The sequence below is a fragment of the Dipodomys spectabilis genome, unplaced genomic scaffold (assembly GCF_019054845.1).
Source record: "Dipodomys spectabilis isolate Male_0828 unplaced genomic scaffold, ASM1905484v1 ptg000594l, whole genome shotgun sequence".
In the NCBI taxonomy this organism is placed as follows: domain Eukaryota; kingdom Metazoa; phylum Chordata; class Mammalia; order Rodentia; family Heteromyidae; genus Dipodomys; species Dipodomys spectabilis.
The window spans coordinates 807311-824998 of NW_024871271.1; the positions used below are offsets into that span (position 1 = coordinate 807311).

Sequence of the window (17688 nt, forward strand, 5' to 3'; positions counted from 1 at the left end):
GTCCTGGCAGGCAGCAGGAATCCCACAACCACACCTCCCAAAATGGTGGACCGTGCTTTCTGTGGAGGCTGCATGTGGCGTTCCCCACAGTGGCACCTCTGAGAGACCATCTTGGCCACCATGGCCCCTCTCCACCCACCTTGCCCTTCCAGGGAGCTCCCTTGGTGCCCCTGCATGGCAGTGCCAGCCAGATGCGGTTGCAGCTTTATATACGAGCACCTGGGGCTGGCAGGCCTGCTGCTGGATCTTCAGGACCCCGTGGGCATGATCCTCAGTCCTGCCGGCCTCCCCAGCCTCCCCGAGGGAGGGAAGACTGGGGAGGGGGAGGGGGAAGGGTGTGAAGGGCTCACACTACCTAGCTGAGGACCAGCGCTGTGGGCAGTGGCAGATCACTAACAATGGAAAGCCTACACCCTCCCTGACAACAGGAATCCGAATCAGATTGTCCCCAGGACAAGCATGCATTCTCCCCAGCAGAGGCTGAAGCCTGATTTAATGCAGGGTGAATCTACCAGGGTTCTCTCCTCAGACAGACCAGATAGGTGACGGGCGGGCAGCGGAGCAGACCCACCTCTGCCCGGTTCCTAGGTCTCTCTGGCTAGCACCGGCCCTGCCCCTAGCAGTCATGGTGGACTCACCTTGGATGTCTTGCTTGCAGACTGGGACTTGATGATGCTGCAGAAGAGCTGAAAGCCCAGCTCCTCCATCTGGAAGGTGGCCAGGTAGCAGATCACTGAGGGAAGAGACCCTGTGAAGGTTTCCGCTCTGCAGGGGACTCTGGCTTGTAACCCTGGGGCTGGGGGGCAGGAGGGGGTGGAGCTCTGTCCAAGGCTGAAGGCTTTAGGGTGTAGGGGACCAGCCAACGCTGTCTGAAAGCTGGGTGCTGGTAGCTCACACCTATAATCCCAGCTACCCAGCCACTCGGGAGGCTGAGATCTGAGGATCAAGGTTTGAAACTAGTCTGGGGAAGAAAACCCCAAGAGACGCTAATCTCCAATTAACCAGCAAAACAAAAACAAAAACCAAACCCCAAAGTGGAGCTGTGGTTGGAGTGGTAGAGTGCCAGCCTTGAGTGAAAAAGCCAAGAGAGAATTTAAGGCCCTGAGTACAAGGCCCAGCACAGTTACAAACAACCAGAAAAACTGGCTGGGGGCCTCTGCGGCTGCTCCACGCATCGCCTCATTTGATCGGCTTTCAGAGACCCCCAAGGGCTCTGGGACAAGAGTGAGGTGATTTCTGGCCAGTTGCTGGCGCTGAGAGGTTAGGTGGCCTCAGCGCCAGGGCCGGGAGCTCTGGGTTTCTCTGAGGGGGCGTGGGGCACTCCTCTGACCCCCAGCTGGTTAGCTCCCTAGGTCCACCTCCCCGCAGCCCCTGCCTCCTCTTCACCCCCAGGGCCGGGCAGCCCCACCAAGGGACCACCCCACGTGCCACCCTGGTGCTGTCTACAAAGGTCATGTCTGGAGCTACCCAAAGTGGGCAGAGCCAGGCAGGAGTGGAGGCAGGACAGAAGCAGCCTCAGAGGAGGCATTACCTCCCCACCCCACCCCAAACTGGCCTCAGGGGCACCCTTTCTCTGCCAGGCCAAAGACTGCTTGTCTGGAGCTGAGCTTTCCACGAGCCTGAAGTGTCCGTTTCCCCGGGATGGGGGTGGGGTGAGGACACACCCCAGCCCGGCCACGGAGGGCAAAGTAAGGGGAGCAGCCACTGTGTCAAGGGTCTGTGGCTGCCAGCTTGCCTTGCCCTGGGGACACTCACCTAGGAACAGGTTGTAGTCAGCCCACAGGGAGAACCGGCCATCTCGCACATAGAAGGCATCTACCACAATAGTCAGCAACTTCCGATACTCAAGGCAGCCAGAAAGAACTTCTAAGATGAAGGACCGCTTCTGGGCACTCAGATCCTGGAAGGGAAACAGCAGGCTGGGCAGGGGCCATCTGAGCACAGGACCCCCGGCGCTGGGCCACGGGAGGGCAAGGTGGGCCTGGGGGTGAGATAAATGTGGGAAATGAAGAGTGGACGTGACAAGAACAGGTAGTGTATACATATTCTGGCCTGGAGCAGGGAGGGAGCAGAGGCTCAGGGTTCGATGGTGATGGAGCTTCAGTTTGGGAAGGTGAAAATGTGGAGATGAACAGCCGTGACCTCACACAGCATGGAATATTCTTAATATCACTAGACACTTGAAAATGGCTAAAAGGAGCCAGTCACTGGTGGCCTGTGATTGTAAACCTAGCTACTCAAGAGGCTGAGTTTGAAGATCAAGGTCAAAATCAGCCTAGCCAGACAAATCTTTAAGAATCTTATCTCCTTGGGGCTGGGAAGGTGGCTCAGTGGTAGAGCGCTTGCCTTGCATGCCTGAGGCCCTGGGTTCAATTCCTCAGCACCACATAAGAAAAAAACCGCAAGTGGCACTGTGGCTCAAGTGGTAGAGTGCTAGCCTTGAGCTGAAGAGCTGAGGGACAGCACCCAGGCCCAGAGTTCAGGCCCCATGACCGGACCCCCCCCCAAAAAAAAGAATCTTATCTCCAATTAGCAAAAAGCCAGAACTAGAGGCATGGCTCAAGTGAAGGGCTACCAGCTATCAGTGGAAAGCTGAGTAAGAGTGTAAGGCCCTGACTTAAAGCCCCAGGTCTCGCTCAAAGCAAAACAGAAGAAAATAATAATTTAAAAAGTGAGCACATATACAAGTTTTTAAATGAAAACGTCTCAGGAATTCAAATCAAATGAACAAAAAGTTACTCCAGAGAATGATGCACAAACAAGGAAAATGGGCAAGATGTTGTTCTGTGCCAAAAGCAAGGGACCGGGGCAAGGCTGAAACTCGGCAGAAGGCATCTCAGAGGAAAGCTGCTCAGATGGTGGTGGTCAGGAAGCAGGGAGAGGGAGGGAGGGAGAGAGGGAGAGTCCTCTCCTGATCCAGCCACTTCCCAGAGCCCCACCTCTAAACGCTGCACTTGCAACTCACAAATCTTCCAAGGCCAACATGATCTGGGCATGACATCTGTTAATCATTTTAAAAAGCAGTAAGGCCTCAAATTAGGTTTTGAAAAATAATTCAGTTTGAAGGAGAGAGAAGAGGAGGAGGCCTGGCACTGGCAGCCTAGCCCCGAGAATCTGCTGCCAAGTCTCTCCTGAGGGCAGTGTGCAAAGCGGTTCTCAGAGCCTTGTTTTCCAGATCTTTTGACCCTGTGATCACACTCTGGGAACCTAAGGAAGGCACCCACGTGGAGATCTCCACCTGCCGATGTTTACAGTGGTGGTTGCTCAGCTGTAGGATGGAAGTAGATGCCTCCATGGGTCCAACCCTCTCTCCCTACCACAGGTGAGTACAATACCGCCAGTAAAAGGAAACCACTGGAAAAGTTTCAAGGAGATACAAAGCAGTTAACACAAGTGGGAGTGTGGGCCAGGGTGTGGGGTGGGCAACGTTGCCTCCGTCCTGGCCGCTCCTCTCCACTCAGCCTTCCCTGTGCTTGGCCTGTGTGCTGCCTGCCGCCCCTTTAACACATCCTGTCCTGTCAAACCACCTCCACCAAAGGAAAGGCTGCAGCTCACATAAGAACGTTCTTCTTAGAGAACTAGTTATTGTAAAAACTTCCTTTTGTGGTCCATGCATGAAGCCAGGGCCTCCTGCACGCTAGGCAAGCTGAGCTACAACTGAGCCACATCACTGCTCATCTAGAAACGCTGGGTGGGGTGCTGAAGGCTCATGCCTGTAATCCTAGCTACAAAGGAGGCTGAGGTCAGAAGATCACAGTTGGAAATCGGCCTGGGCAGGGAAGTCTGAGCCCTCTTACCTCACACCAGGCACGGGACGCTGGCGGCCTTGGCTGCCCTAATTTATAGACACAACCTGTTTTTGGTGCTTGGACACTTGTTACCTCACAGCCAGTTGGCTTGAGGACTTAGCTCTCTCCCAGCTGCTCCTCTCTCTCTCCTTGGTCTGTCTTTTTGTTGTTGTTGTTGTTGTTATGGGGTTTGAACTCAGGGCCTGGGCACTGTCTCTGAGCTTTTTTGCTCGACTGGCATTCTACCAGTTTGAGCTACAGCTGGTTTGCTGGTGGTTCATTGGAGATAAGAGTCTCATGGACTTTCCTGCCTGGCCTGGCTTTGAACTGTGATCCTCAGACCTCAGCCTCTGAGTAGCTAAGATGACAGGTATGAGCCACCAGTGCCTGGCTCTGGGGGATTCTTTTTTTTTTTTTTGGTCAATCATGGGGCTTGAACTCTGGGCCTGAATGCTGTCCCTCAGCTCTTCAGCTCAAGGCGAGCGCTCTACCACTTGAGCCACAGCGCCACTTCGGGTTTTCTGGCGGTTTATTGGAAATAAGAGTCTCGTGGACTTTCCTGCCCGGGCTGGCTTTGAACCGTGATCCTCAGATCTCAGCCTCCTGAGTAGCTAGGATGACAGGCATGAGCCACCGGCACCCAGCTTGGGGGATTCTTTAATGTTGGAAGTCCTATCATGTCTGCTATTCATAGAACCTCACAATGACTAATGAAGTCCTGACTGGGCTGGCCCAGCTCCCTGAGCCCCTACCACCCTGGCTTTGGCCCAGTCACACCAGCCCCTTCCATTTCCTGGACATGCCGGCGTCCCCTGGACCTGCAGGTGCCCCCTGGACGTGCTAGTGCCCCCTGGCGGCCTCCACACAGGGTCGGGATCTTTGCCTGAGTGTTTCTGGGCACAGTGGCTTCCGCCAGTCCTGGGTGGGCAGTCCTGGCCACTCCTAGCGTCAGACGGCCTATCCCACTTGTATAACTGGTCATTTATTGACTCTTTTCCATGCTAGAAGTCACGTGGGTGCCCGGGAGGAAGGGACTAGTGCCATCCTTCCAGTGCTGGCCTGCGGCATCCTGGGACTGCTGGCTGGGGCCGAAGCCAGTGCCCAGGCTCCCAGAACTCTGGCCTCACCTTTGGGAGCTGTCCTTGGCAGGCTGTGTTTGCTTCCCATCCCTTTGCCCAGAGCTCACCTAAGTGATTAGCATGGCGCTGGCAGCTGGCACAACCTAGGCTCACAGAACCTGCCCTGCCCACTCAGCCTGGGTTGAAAGGGGACACACACACTGTCTAACACGTGCCCTTTCTGCTCACCTCAAGCACTTCCCTCCTGGCAAGAAAGCCTTTGCGCGTCTGAGCTCCCAGGATGGTACTGTGGACCCCTCCCCACCCCCATCCTCTCAGGACCAGCCCTGAGCAAGCCTGACTTCCTTCCCACAGCCTGGCAGCTGGGCTTGGTGCTGGCACTGCCGGCAGTCGGCTGGCACCTGCACCAGAGGCCCCTGGCACAGCCGGGCTCCGGACCTGAGTCTCCTTTGAGAAGGGACAGCAAGTGAGGATGCAGCTAGCCAGGGTCAAGGGCGGTGGAGGACCCGAGAGCCGGCCAGCCACAGCGCTGGGCCTGAATTCAGCTGACCGATACCTGTGACTGGCCATCTGAAGACTGACGTCAGAATCCTGGGGCGACTGGACAGCCATCTCTCTCGCCCCTGCAAAGGTACGGTCCAGTGGGGGTGGCCGTGTGCCCCTGCAGGTCAGGCCACAGAGCCACCCTGAGAAGGGCTAGCAGATTGCTGGGTGGCTCCCAAGAAAACTCCTCAGAAGGCAGAGCCAAGCAGCACAAACCTCGAACTGCTTTCTTCCTCTCCTCCCACCCCTAAACCTGGTGTGTGAAAACAATGCCTGAAGCAAGCCAACCATTTTGAGGCTGTGAGGCAAAGGCACATTCTAAGGTTGAGTGGACGGAAAAGAGGGATGAGGGTTTTTGTTTTGTTTGTCGTTGTGGCAGGACAGACCAGCTCTCCCTATCAATCTCCTGCAGTGGGGCTTGCAAGGCGTGGCCCCCTCTCGTTGGCCTGCTCTCCTTTAAGCTCTTTTACAAGCCCCGGTTCCATTTCTCCAACCTCACTAACCACCCCGCCCTGCCCTGCCCCAGCCCATCCCGCCCCCTTGGAGGCCAGGTCTTCCTGAGCTGGGCCTCTCTCCTGCTCTGCCTCTTCCTGCTGTCCCGTGGCCCATGGTCTCCCCACTTTGGAGGCTCCTTCTGCTACCTTCCCAGCCTGTGCCTTCTTAGCCAGGCTCTTCCCCTCTGCCTCGGTGGTAGCATGGTCTTTAACTCTGCTGGGTCTGTCATGGGGCCTTCCCTTCTCTGTGCCACTTTCTCCAAATGTCCCTCTTCATCTTGGAGCTCTTCATCTTGTTTCCTCGGCATGGAGCGTGTGTCCCAGCGGTCATGCTTTGTAGGGGGGCGCTGTGTCCCGGGGTACCATCTAGCTGCCCGTCCTGTGGCCTGCTGACACTCTGCCCAACAGCTAATGTATCATTTCCTGGCACTGGACGCACAAGCCTTGGCCTAATCAATGTGGGGTGTCCTAGCGATTTCCAACAGCTCCAGATGCGTGAGTCCTCCAAGCTGGGTGGACACCAGTGTCCGGCTCTTCACCGGCGCTTCCCTGGATGGCCGGAGTCTCTCAGAAGGTTCTGCTGCACTGAACTCCAGCTCATGTGCGGGGCAGCTCCCCGGGTATGTCAGCTCTATGCATTGCATCCTTTGCCCGGTGGTTTTGGGGTGCTGGGCTCCCCATGTAAGGACGCTTTCCGTGGTCACAACATTGTGACTCATCAGTAACAAAGAGAGCATTTACCATGAATAATCCGTGCGTTATTTAAAACAATCCAAAACCACGTTCATCACCAGCCCCTTCCCTTTCATGCTGCGAGGAGACCCCTCTTCCCACCTTGGCACTGTGTGGGTGCCGTGTGGGTGCTGTGTGGGTGCCGTGTGGGTGTTGTGTGGACGCAGTGTGGGTGCTGTGTGGGTGCAGTGGGTGCTGTGTGGGTGCTGTGTGTGCTGTGTGGGTGCAGTGGGTGCTGTGTGGGTGCAGTGGGCACTGTGTGGGTACAGTGGGTGCTGTGTGGGTGCTGTGTGGGTACAGTGGGTGCAGTGTGGCTGCTGTGTGGCTGCTGTGTGGGTGCAGTGGGTGCTGTGTGGGTGCAGTAGGTGCTGTGTGGGTGCAGTGGCTGCTGTGTGGGTGCAGTGGCTGCTGTGTGGGTGCAGTGGGTGCTGTGGCTGCTGTGTGGGTGCAGTGGGTGCTGTGTGGGTGCTGTGTGGGTGCAGTGGGTGCTGTGTGGGTGCTGTGTGGGTGCAGTGGGTGCTGTGTGGGTGCAGTGGGTGCTGTGTGGGTGCTGTGTGGGTGCTGTGTGGGTCCAGTGGGTGCTGTGTAGGTGCTGTGTGGGTGCTGTGTGGGTGCAGTGGGTGCTGTGTGGGTGCAGTGGGTGCTGTGTGGGTGCTATGTGGGTGCAGTGGGTGCTGTGTAGGTGCTGTGTGGGTGCTGTGTGGGTGCTGTGTGGGTGCTGTGTGGGTGCAGTGGGTGCTGTGTGGGTGCTGTGTGGGTGCTGTGTGGGTGCAGTGGGTGCTGTGTGGGTGCTGTGTGGGTGCTGTGTGGGTACAGTGGGTGCAGTGTGGCTGCTGTGTGGCTGCTGTGTGGGTGCAGTGGGTGCTGTGTGGGTGCAGTAGGTGCTGTGTGGGTGCAGTGGCTGCTGTGTGGGTGCAGTGGCTGCTGTGTGGGTGCAGTGGGTGCTGTGGCTGCTGTGTGGGTGCAGTGGGTGCTGTGTGGGTGCTGTGTGGGTGCAGTGGGTGCTGTGTGGGTGCAGTGGGTGCTGTGTGGGTGCAGTGGGTGCTGTGTGGGTGCTGTGTGGGTGCAGTGGGTGCTGTGTGGGTGCAGTGGGTGCTGTGTGGGTGCTGTGTGGGTGCTGTGTGGGTCCAGTGGGTGCTGTGTAGGTGCTGTGTGGGTGCTGTGTGGGTGCAGTGGGTGCTGTGTGGGTGCAGTGGGTGCTGTGTGGGTGCTATGTGGGTGCAGTGGGTGCTGTGTAGGTGCTGTGTGGGTGCTGTGTGGGTGCTGTGTGGGTGCAGTGGGTGCTGTGTGGGTGCTGTGTGGGTGCTGTGTGGGTGCAGTGGGTGCTGTGTGGGTGCAGTGGGTGCTGTGTAGGTGCTGTGTGGGTGCAGTGGGTGCTGTGTGGGTGCAGTGGGTGCTGTGTGGGTGCTGTGTGGGTGCAGTGGGTGCTGTGTGGGTGCAGTGGGTGCTGTGTGGGTGCTGTGTGGGTACAGTGGGTGCAGTGTGGCTGCTGTGTGGCTGCTGTGTGGGTGCAGTGGGTGCTGTGTGGGTGCAGTGGGTGCTGTGTGGGTGCTATGTGGGTGCAGTGGGTGCTGTGTAGGTGCTGTGTGGGTGCTGTGTGGGTGCTGTGTGGGTGCTGTGTGGGTGCAGTGGGTGCTGTGTGGGTGCTGTGTGGGTGCTGTGTGGGTGCAGTGGGTGCTGTGTGGGTGCTGTGTGGGTGCTGTGTGGGTACAGTGGGTGCAGTGTGGCTGCTGTGTGGCTGCTGTGTGGGTGCAGTGGGTGCTGTGTGGGTGCAGTAGGTGCTGTGTGGGTGCAGTGGCTGCTGTGTGGGTGCAGTGGCTGCTGTGTGGGTGCAGTGGGTGCTGTGGCTGCTGTGTGGGTGCAGTGGGTGCTGTGTGGGTGCTGTGTGGGTGCAGTGGGTGCTGTGTGGGTGCAGTGGGTGCTGTGTGGGTGCAGTGGGTGCTGTGTGGGTGCTGTGTGGGTGCAGTGGGTGCTGTGTGGGTGCAGTGGGTGCTGTGTGGGTGCTGTGTGGGTGCTGTGTGGGTCCAGTGGGTGCTGTGTAGGTGCTGTGTGGGTGCTGTGTGGGTGCAGTGGCTGCTGTGTGGGTGCAGTGGGTGCTGTGTGGGTGCTATGTGGGTGCAGTGGGTGCTGTGTAGGTGCTGTGTGGGTGCTGTGTGGGTGCTGTGTGGGTGCAGTGGGTGCTGTGTGGGTGCTGTGTGGGTGCTGTGTGGGTGCAGTGGGTGCTGTGTGGGTGCAGTGGGTGCTGTGTAGGTGCTGTGTGGGTGCAGTGGGTGCTGTGTGGGTGCAGTGGGTGCTGTGTGGGTGCTGTGTGGGTGCAGTGGGTGCTGTGTGGGTGCAGTGGGTGCTGTGTGGGTGCTGTGTGGGTACAGTGGGTGCAGTGTGGCTGCTGTGTGGCTGCTGTGTGGGTGCAGTGGGTGCTGTGTGGGTGCAGTAGGTGCTGTGTGGGTGCAGTGGCTGCTGTGTGGGTGCAGTGGCTGCTGTGTGGGTGCAGTGGGTGCTGTGGCTGCTGTGTGGGTGCTGTGTGGGTGCTGTGTGGGTGCAGTGGGTGCTGTGTGGGTGCAGTGGGTGCTGTGTGGGTGCAGTGGGTGCTGTGTGGGTGCTGTGTGGGTGCAGTGGGTGCTGTGTGGGTGCAGTGGGTGCTGTGTGGGTGCTGTGTGGGTCCAGTGGGTGCTGTGTAGGTGCTGTGTGGGTGCTGTGTGGGTGCAGTGGGTGCTGTGTGGGTGCAGTGGGTGCTGTGTGGGTGCTATGTGGGTGCAGTGGGTGCTGTGTAGGTGCTGTGTGGGTGCTGTGTGGGTGCTGTGTGGGTGCTGTGTGGGTGCAGTGGGTGCTGTGTGGGTGCTGTGTGGGTGCAGTGGGTGCTGTGTGGGTGCTGTGTGGGTGCAGTGGGTGCTGTGTGGGTGCAGTGGGTGCAGTGGGTGCTGTGTGGGTGCAGTGGGTGCAGTGGGTGCTGTGTGGGTGCAGTGGGTGCTGTGTGGGTGCAGTGGGTGCTGTGTGGGTGCTGTGTGGGTGCAGTGGGTGCTGTGTGGGTGCAGTGGGTGCTGTGTGGGTGCAGTGGGTGCTGTGTAGGTGCTGTGTGGGTGCTGTGTGGGTGCAGTGGGTGCTGTGTGGGTGCTGTGTGGGTGCTGTGTGGGTGCAGTGGGTGCTGTGTGGGTGCTGTGTGGGTGCAGTGGGTGCTGTGTGGGTGCTGTGTGGGTGCTGTGTGGGTGCAGTGGGTGCTGTGTGGGTGCTGTGTGGGTGCAGTGGGTGCTGTGTGGGTGCAGTGGGCACTGTGTGGGTGCTGTGTGGGTGCAGTGGGTGCTGTGTGGGTGCAGTGGGTGCTGTGTGGGTGCAGTGGGTGCTGTGTGGGTGCTATGTGGGTGCAGTGGGTGCTGTGTGGGTGCAGTGGGTGCTGTGTGGGTGCAGAGGGCACTGTATGGGTGCTGTGTGGGTGCAGTGGGTGCTGTGTGGGTGCTGTGTGGGTACAGTGGGGTATGGTTGGGCATAGTGTATGCACAAGGTGGGTGCAGTGGGGCACAGGGTGGGTGCGGTGTTGGCCATGGAATCCAGGCAGCATCCAGGGCCAGTGTCTCAGGTCAGGTCAAGTGCAAGAGGTTTGAACATGGAACACTCTAGAAGTACCTGGACACCGTGTGGCCTGAGCAGATGGACATGGCAGAGGGGATTGTGGGGTGGGGGAGGGATGTGGAGTTCCCACTCTGGGTACAGGAAGAGCCTTTTTGGCTCATTCTAGTACATTCTTTCTGGTCCTGGAGAGAAGACAGACTGAGGGGCAGTGAACCCAGCCTGTGTGGCTTAGGCCTTGGTGGTGGGGGAGCAGCAGGTGGAGTGGTTACAGGCAGGTGTAGGCCCTACCTGAGCAATGGAGGCAGACAGCACTCTGCTGGCTGAGCGGGGTCTCCGGAGGAGTCTCCATGAACGAGCAGCAGCTGTGAGCTCTGAGGAACTCAAGGACCTCTGCCAGGTCACATGGGTGGAGCCTGTGTGACACCCAGCTGGGGTGCTGCTCAAGAGGGGGATGTACAAGTACGGAAGCCAGTTGTTTCTTCCAGGTGTGGGCAGGAAGAAGGCGCTGGAGTTTGTTGGATGTTTTGGCCAGTCCTGGAGCTTGACTAGGGCCTGGGCACTGTCCCTGAGCTTCATTTTGCTCACGGTTAGCACTCTACCACTTGAGCCACAGCACCACTTCCAGCTTTTTCTGTTGATGTGGCACTGAGGACCTGAACCCAGGGCTTCATGCATGCAAGGCAAGCACTCTACCCCTGAGCCACCTTCCCAGCCCCTGCCAGGGTTTTGGTGGCCCTGCCGGCCCCCACCTCTCTGCTGGAAGCACAAATACAACACAGCTACCTTCACTGCTACTCTGGGCACAGCACGGCTCCTCCAAAGTGGGGGTGAGGGGTTGAGGGGCTCAGGGCTGCCTCTGCTCTAGGACAGGAATGTGGGGGGGGTATGTGGGAGGCCCTGCAGCATCCCCTCAAGGCCTGCCCAGCATGGGGGCCAAGGGCAGCTCCTGTATGGAGAGGTGTGCAGAGGCTCCAAGGGGCTCTGGGCGGCACCATGGGTCTTAGGCCTTCTCCATGGGAAGAAGGAACAGGGAATATGCACCTCCTGAGGCCAGTCAGGAGGCCAGGCAGCCTCCCTGGCCCTACCTGCAGGGCGCTGGATGCCATCTCCAGGAACTGCTCAGGCCTGTCCTTCTCCGGCTTGAACTTGTCCAGTTGCTCGATCACAACCTTGATGCACTTTCCATAGTATCCCATCTTCCCAGGCAGGACCCTAAAAACAGGTCACTACAGGTCACCTTCTCCATGACACTCGGGTGGCCAGTGTGGCTGAATTGGCTGCTGCAGCCTCTCTGGCACTGCCCGCTGGCCACCTCCCAGCACCCCGGCCCAGTGACAGGCAGGAAGGAGCCTGGGGCCCCCAGCTGAACACCTCCACTTTAGAGAGAAGTGGACTAAGGCTGGAGAGGACCGACACAGCTAAGTGGCCAGGCCCTGTCTAGACCCTGAACATTCTGGAATCATGCCAGAGAAGACTGGCTTACCCCAACTCCTCCAGGGGAAGAGAAACTACTTGATGTGAGGCCAGGGGCCATATTAAATGGCCCCCAACTGCCCTCTGAGTTGGCACAGGCCTCATCTGCCATGCAGCAGGCAAACACGGGCTCCGGTCAGACTGCTTGGGGCAGCTGGGCAGTGCCAGGGCCGGCCTGCACTCACCACCCCTCCCATTCTCTCACTCCAGCCACTCTGGGCCAGCCAGGGTGTGCAGGCCCCCACGAGCTGCAGAGCTGGGTGCTGGTGCTCTGTGGGCGGTGGGCTCACCTCTCCTCCACCAGGCCCAGTCCGGGAACCAGTCCCTCTAAGCTGGCGGCTGTCTAGGGATGCCACGTTGCAAGGTCCCCAGAGCAGCGGCCAATCCAGACGGGGTCCAGTGGTGGGTCTTCAAAATTAGAAAGCTGTTCCTAAAGGTCAAAGCCCAATGAGCAGAGGAGTTCCAGGAAGGCAGGAAAAAGAAGCAAGCAAAACCTGGAACCAAACGAGTGACAAGTGTCTTCCAGGATGAGTCCTGGGTACTCAACATGACAAAGTGTCATGAAGTTTCTCAGTGGACAAGCCCACCGCTACTGGGTGGCCACGCGATTCCAGAGACACCTGTCAGCCCTGGGGACCCTCCTCTAGCCCTGGGGGCCTTCCTCCACCCCTGGGGGCTTTCCTCCATCCCTGGGGGCCTTCCTCCAGCCCTGGGGGCCCTGTATGTCTTGGACAGCAGGTCCAGAGCAGGCTAGATGAAGGTCTGGAAAGCTGAGGCTGAACTCGAGGATGGTTGTGGAGGAGATGCAGGTGACCCCAGGGTGACAGGGGCTCTAGGACAAGGATGTCAAAAGCAGGATGAGGGGGCTCCTGAGTCCTCTCCAAGAGCAGCCTCTGGCCCCTGCAGACGTTAGCCAGTGGATACAGAGAGAGGCAGGACACCTGCCCCACCGAGGGCCAGTGTCCCCACGCCGCTGGGCCCTGAACGGTGACCGGGCTGGCCCTCAGGGCTGCAGACACAGAAGAAAGAGACCAGAAGAAAGGCCTCCTGGCGCTGGAAACTGGTGGGAGTTGGCTTCACGTCCTGGTGGTTAAGGACAAGCACAGGAGAGGTCCTGCCTGGCCCCCATGATGGCGCCAGCACCGTGGCTGTCTCTGGAGACCAGTGGAGCGGTCTTGCCGTGGAACTCTGGGCTGGGGGGCCTGATGGTGAGCGGGGAGGGCAGAGACAGTGACTCTCCGACTTGGATGATGCCAGGCTCCATCCATCAAACAGATCCCTGGATGCCAGGCAGAGCCCAGGCCCAACGGAGGTTTGTATGAACCTGCCCAGCCCCTTGGCAGCCTGGCACTGGGGACTGCCCCTGGAGCAGCTCCACTCCACCCTTCTCCCTCTTGTTTTTGGTGCCAGTCTTGGGACTTGGACTGAGGGCCTGGGTGCTGTCCCTGAGCTTTTGTACTCAAGGCTAATGCTCTACCACTTGATCCACAGCTCCACTTCTGATTTTTTGGTGGTTAGAGATAGGAGTCTTATGGATGCTCCTGCTGGGCTGTAATTCTCAGTTTCAGTCCCCTGAGTAGCTAGGATTACAGGCCCGAGCCACTGGTCTGGTTCTACCCTAACCCTGAGGACGTCTTTGTCATCAGGTGGGTGGTGGGAGAATGACCCCCATTGTCCACCTGGGTTCTCTCCCTCTCCTCTGGTCACTCGGGTCACCTCTAGCAAATCTCCTGGGATGGGAGGCCTTCACTGTGTGAACGAAGTCCTGGTGGGTGCCTTCCAGGGTCCTGGGCCCACGTTGCTCCCCAGTCTGCGAGGTACTTGGAGCAGGGCTGGGACAAGCATGAGGCACTGTGCCCAGGGGCCATCTGCTTCTCTCTTGGATGTGGCATCCTCTTCTGGGAGGGCTAGGCAGCCTCCAGATTCCCCGGCCATCACAGAGGCAGCACTGGTTGTGGAGCAGGGCCGTTTTCGGGGGCATTACTCAATGGGGACCAGAGGCTGAGTCTTTCTCTCGTTTTCTTGTTTGTTCTCTCTCATTCTCTTTCTCTGTGACATCTCTTCTGCCTGCCTGGGGCCTTGGAGGAACAGAGCGTGTGTGGGTGTCAGCATCTGCCGGGGGTGGGTGCAGCAGAGAGGCGGGTGGGCCCAGGCTTGGCGCTGTGCTCTCGCTGCGGGGGCTGGGCCAGCCTTGCTGACCCAGGGCAGGGTCAAGGTGCCCCTCCACACGTGGCTCTCGCGGGGGGTGGGCAGGACGGGCAGGAGAGGTCTTGTCTACAGCTCCTGGGGCATTGTCTGGGAGGGCCTGCCATTCTCCCTCCTTCCTTCCCTCCCGGCTCTGCTGGGCAGTACAGGGCCAGCAGCTGAGCCTGTGTCTCAGCTCTGCAGGGCGGGTGCGAGTGGGAAGGCCTGTGGCCCTGGGGTTGAGGAGGAGGGACACAGGAGCGAAGCAGGGTAGGCAGCGGGTTTGCTGAGGGCTCCATGGTGGGGAGCCTGGGCAGCCAGTGCGGGATGGGGCAGGGCTGGGCCTGAGCTGGTTTGCAGTGCCAGTCCCCCTCCTGCCCTGCTAACCCTACTCCTTCCGGGGCCCTGGTGCCACTGGCCCGCGTGAGGGCCTGTGTCCTCCTGAGCTGGCCCTGTGCTGGGGCCTTTGTTCCAGCTCAGCTCTCTCCTCAGTGGAAAGCAATCCCAGACGCTCCAGGAATTTCGAGGGTGGGAGGTGGTGGGTGCCCCAAGGCCCCCTGTCCGGCTTACTCCTGCCCTGAGGCCCGAGGGGACAGGCGGGTCTGGGGGAGGCTCTGGACAGAGCCTTCTGCGCCGCTCCCTGCCTCGGGGTAGAGTGCAGGCCTTGCTGGGTGGGCTTCTCAGGCCGCCCAGGCCTCACGTGGGAATGGGCCACACATCACTCACGGGGCCGCCCAGCCCGGGCCCTCCGCCCGCCACGTCCCGCAGCCGTCTTTCTGTAGTCCTGATCTGGCATCGCTGAAGGGTTCATAAACCACAGTGAGCACGAAGGCAGACGGAGCGTCTCACCTTGGAAGGCTGGCCCCCGGCTCAGAGCCGCATCTCACCAGCACCCAGGACTAACTCCCTAACCACTCAGACCAGTACTAGGGTTTGAACTCAGGGCTTTGAGCGTGTAAGGTTCCACCCCTTGAACCAGGCCCACAGCTCCTTTTGCTTTTAGTCTGTTTCTCAGATACGGTTCATATTGCCTGGGCTGGCCCAGCGCAGTATTCATACCGTGTCCTCTAAGGAGATGTGAGTGCAGATGTGTACCAACATGCGGAACTGGTGTTTTTAAAATTGTTTCTGAGGTGCAAACTCAGGTCCTTTCCCTTGCTCCCTGGGCTGGCATCCTACTACTTGAACCACACCTCCAGGTCCAGGTTTTTGCTGGTTAATTTAGAGATGGAGGCTTGTGGGTTTTTTTTCTTCCTAGGCTGGCTTTGAACTTCAATCCTCTAGATCTCAGCCTCCCCGAGTGGCTAGGATTACAGGCTGGGACATAGCTCCCTCCCCAGGCATGTGTGCAAACACTCCTGGGTATGAGGGTTTCCCGCCGTTCCCTCCTGCCCTGGACTCTGGACGGCTCTGAAGGAGCAGCCCCACACCAGATGGAAAGGATCTCACACCACCCCTCTGGGTAGCTTTGGCTTGCTGCTGGTCTGAGGGCTCCGGGGACAGGGGCTCTACACCCCTACACCTGGCACAGAGCAGGTGAAGCTCTGGGAGGATCAGCATGAGGAAAGGGCTGAGTTACCATGGAAACTGCCAAAGCAATCACATACTGGGGTAGGAGCCAGAGTCACATCCAGAACCTCAGCCTTAGCTATCTATCTATCTATCTATCCATCTATCCATCCATCTATCTACCTACCTATTTATGTGTCCATTTTTAGCTTTTAAAAATCTAATGAAATGTTTACTTTTGAGCATATATTGGATTCATGGCCCATTGTCCCCTCCTCCTCTCACCCCTTCAGCTCAGCTCAGCTCAGTTTCTAATTGTCTCCCTTCAACTGTCTTTGTGGGCTTAAACTCAGGGCTTGGGCACTATCCCAGATGTTTTTCTCAAGGCTAGCACTCTACCACTTGAGCCATGGCTCCTCTTGTGATTTTGGAGTAGTTAATTGCAGATGGTCCCATGGGATTTCCCCCTGGACTGGCTTTGAACTACGATCCTCAGATCTCAGACTCCTGAATGGCTAGAATTACAGGTGTGAGCTACTGGTACCTGGCTTCTTTTTTTTTTTTCCTTCTAGCTTCTACACGTGAGAGAAAATGTGGTACTTGTCTGAGTCTGGCTAATTTCTCTTAGGACTATGATTTCAGGTTAAAAAAAAACAATTATTATTATTATTTGCAGAGCTGAGGACCGAACTCAGAGCCTTGCACTTGCCAGGCAAGTGCTCTTACACTGAGCTAAATCCCCACCTGCCCCTTAAATATTTTTGTGCTGGTACTAGGACTTGAACTCAGGGCCTTGAATTCTTGCTTGGCTTTTTAGCTCAAGGCTGGCACTCTATCATTTGAGCCACAGCTCCATTTCTAGCTTTTTGATGGTTAACTGTAGATAGGAGACTCAGGGTCTTTCTTACCTGGGCTGGCTTGAACTGTGATTCTCAGATCTCATTCTCCTGTGTAGTTAGGATTACAGGTGTGAGCCAACAGTGCACAGCTTCAGGCTTATGTTTAAACTCTATTCTTTTGTGGTACTGGAGGTTGAACCTAGGGCCTCACACATGCTAGGCAAGTGTTCTACCATGTGAGCCACATTTCTAGTCCCTTGGCTTTATTTTGATGTTGAGAAACCATCATGCATCATTTGTATAGCAACCCAATTGTATGTTAGTTAAAAGATGTTTCCAAGATTATGGGGCTAGGAAAGTGGCTCAGTGGTAGGGTGCTTGCCTTGCATACATTAGGCCCTGAGTTTGATTCCTCAGCACCACATAAGCTTAAAATGGTGCTTGGGCTCAAGTGTTAAGAGTGCTAACCTTGAGCTGAAGAGCTGAGGGACAGCATTCAGGCCGAGTTCAGGCCCCATGACAGACCAAAAAAAAAAAAAGATTAAAGCATTCTCCTAAGCACGGCTGTCCAAAGGTGCCTTGTTACTTTTGCTTCAAGCCCAGCTCCAAGGGCCAGAGTTTTCTGCTTGCTTCTCAAACACTACTCTCCCTTTCACAAGAGTAAAGGTTTGCCCACAGCTGACCACCAGAAAGATGATGGTGTGAGTTCACCGGGAAGCAGGAAGGTGGTCATGTGTAGGGGTTGCTGGAAATTCTGCTGGAATCCTTTTCTCTTTTTCATTTGGTGCCTGGGCTCAGGAGGTGAAGGAATCAACTTGGGCAGCCATCCTGATCATGATGAGAAATGGCATGTGCTGACTCCTGAGGACTGCGGGCTGCTCTACCCAGGACTGCCTCTCCAAGGACTTCTTTTATGGATATGAACAAACTATAATGATGGAATTTTATTTTACTGTGTGCAGCTGTACCTACTCCTACTTGCCTTCCCACTTCCTTGACATCAGTCTTTATCCTGAGCAAAATTCCAAACTATGAGAAGCCCAGGAAGAGTTTGTGAGCAGCAACTTCCCCAGACTCTGGAGCTGGACAAGGACAGGCCCACAGATAAAAGCCATAAATTACACTGGGCAGTGACACCAAACCACTACTGTTAGTTCTCTCACCAAGGGACTCAGGCTTTGGAAGGAGCAGATTTCATGGGGGAAAACTGAGGGCAGTGTGGGACATGTTCAATTTCACACCCTGTGAAATTTCACACATCTGTGAAGAACAGATACACAGGTGTGGGCTCACTGGAGACCTAGGTTTGGAGGCGCTAGAGGAAAACAGGTGGCTGCAGGCAATCACTCAAGATGGGGTGAAGAATGACTGCTGAGGATGGTTGAGTCCCTGGGCCTCCACCATGAGGTGTGGGCAGAGGGAGCTGGGGAAGGAGCCTGGGGCAGGAGGAGAGGAGAGTGCCTTCCAGCCAAGTCAGCCTGGC

The 17688-nt window shown here is 57.4% G+C and overlaps 1 protein-coding gene across 1 annotated transcript in view; it reads right to left on the reverse strand.

Moving 5' to 3' along the window:
• Positions 1 to 11396, reverse strand: part of Cfap99 (cilia and flagella associated protein 99) — a 35724-nt gene extending 24328 nt beyond the window's left edge. Inside the window, exons 1-3 of the mRNA XM_042671004.1 lie at positions 11286 to 11396; positions 1756 to 1900; positions 639 to 733 (exon numbers count right to left, since the gene is read on the reverse strand). Of these exons, the coding sequence (XP_042526938.1) occupies positions 639 to 733; positions 1756 to 1900; positions 11286 to 11396 (351 nt within the window). The remainder of the gene's footprint in view (positions 1 to 638; positions 734 to 1755; positions 1901 to 11285) is intronic.
• Positions 11397 to 17688: the final 6292 nt, after the last annotated feature.